At 42.5% G+C, this 1,125-nt stretch overlaps 1 protein-coding gene across 1 annotated transcript; it reads left to right on the forward strand.

Annotated features, from left to right (window-relative positions):
• Window positions 1-650: 650 nt before the first annotated feature.
• On the forward strand, window positions 651-804 carry SARC_16874 (hypothetical protein; the record flags this gene model as incomplete). The annotated part of the gene is made up of 1 exon (XM_014289023.1): window positions 651-804. A coding segment is annotated over one exon (154 nt), but the record flags the coding sequence as incomplete, so codon positions are not given.
• Window positions 805-1,125: the final 321 nt, after the last annotated feature.

Below are 1,125 nucleotides of genomic sequence, written 5' to 3' on the forward strand. Positions count from 1 at the left end.
ATATTGTATTTTCTTTTCGTGTATTTGTGGCTCTGCACATGCATATTTTCCTGTTTCTGATTAGTTGGCTCGTGTATATTTGTGTGTATCATCCAATCGTATCGTTAATGTTTATCCTCGCAGGGGCATTGTTTCACTCATTTTGTTTCTTATCTTTTGCTACACGCATGTACTCATACGAATCCGTCAGGTCTTGTATTGCGTATCGTGGCATTAATGTATACATGGTGTTGTGGGTGTACACAATGTAAATGAACATATGTCGTTCTCGTATATCAACTACGTTCACATCTATAGCTGTCGTCATGGCCACGTTCACATATATAGCTGTTGTCATGACTACGTTCACATCTATAGCTGTTGTCATGACTGCATTAACTTTTATAGCTGTTGTCATGACTACGTTCACATCTATAGCAGTTGTCATAACTACGTTCACACCCATAGCTGTTGTCTTGACTACGTTCACACCCATAGCTGTTGTCTTGACTACGTTCAATCTACAGTTTTCATCATGACTATATGTTCATCTATAGTTGTCGTCATACTTGCCAATATAGCTCTCTATCTATCAAACCCAATAAACGCCGTCTGATACATCCCCCCCCCCCCCCACACACAGACGCACACGCCTGGAGACCAATAGCTGCATGTGTGGCTATGCCACACGTGCACAGAAACAGTTGGCACCGTATCTGAAGAAGTTACTGCCGCACTGGCTGTGCTGTCAACACGATGTGTACGCCGACGTCTCGGCTGTGGCTGTGTCTGCATTTGACGCACTCTTTGCTGAGAAAAAACAAGGTGCGTTTGGGTCCTGTACAGAAGTGTGTGGGGGCAGGTTGTTGTGATGTCCCTGAATAGTTTCCAAAGGTGCGCGTGCCATGGTACTGAAGGGTGAATGAGTTTAAGGTGTCTGTGTGGTTGCATTGTCGCCATGATATGGATGTCGGGGGTTTTGGATTTCGGATTTTGCTGTGATTGTGTCACCATACAAAGTGTTTCTTTAGGCAAAGCAATAAGTTGTGTCGTGTACTATCACAATGTGTGCATCGGCATAGGGTGCTTTTATTTTGAACTAGATTTTATATATATATATATATATATATATGTACATACACACAT

This window comes from Sphaeroforma arctica (genome assembly GCF_001186125.1).
Source record: "Sphaeroforma arctica JP610 unplaced genomic scaffold supercont1.9109, whole genome shotgun sequence".
Classification (NCBI taxonomy): Eukaryota; class Ichthyosporea; order Ichthyophonida; genus Sphaeroforma; species Sphaeroforma arctica.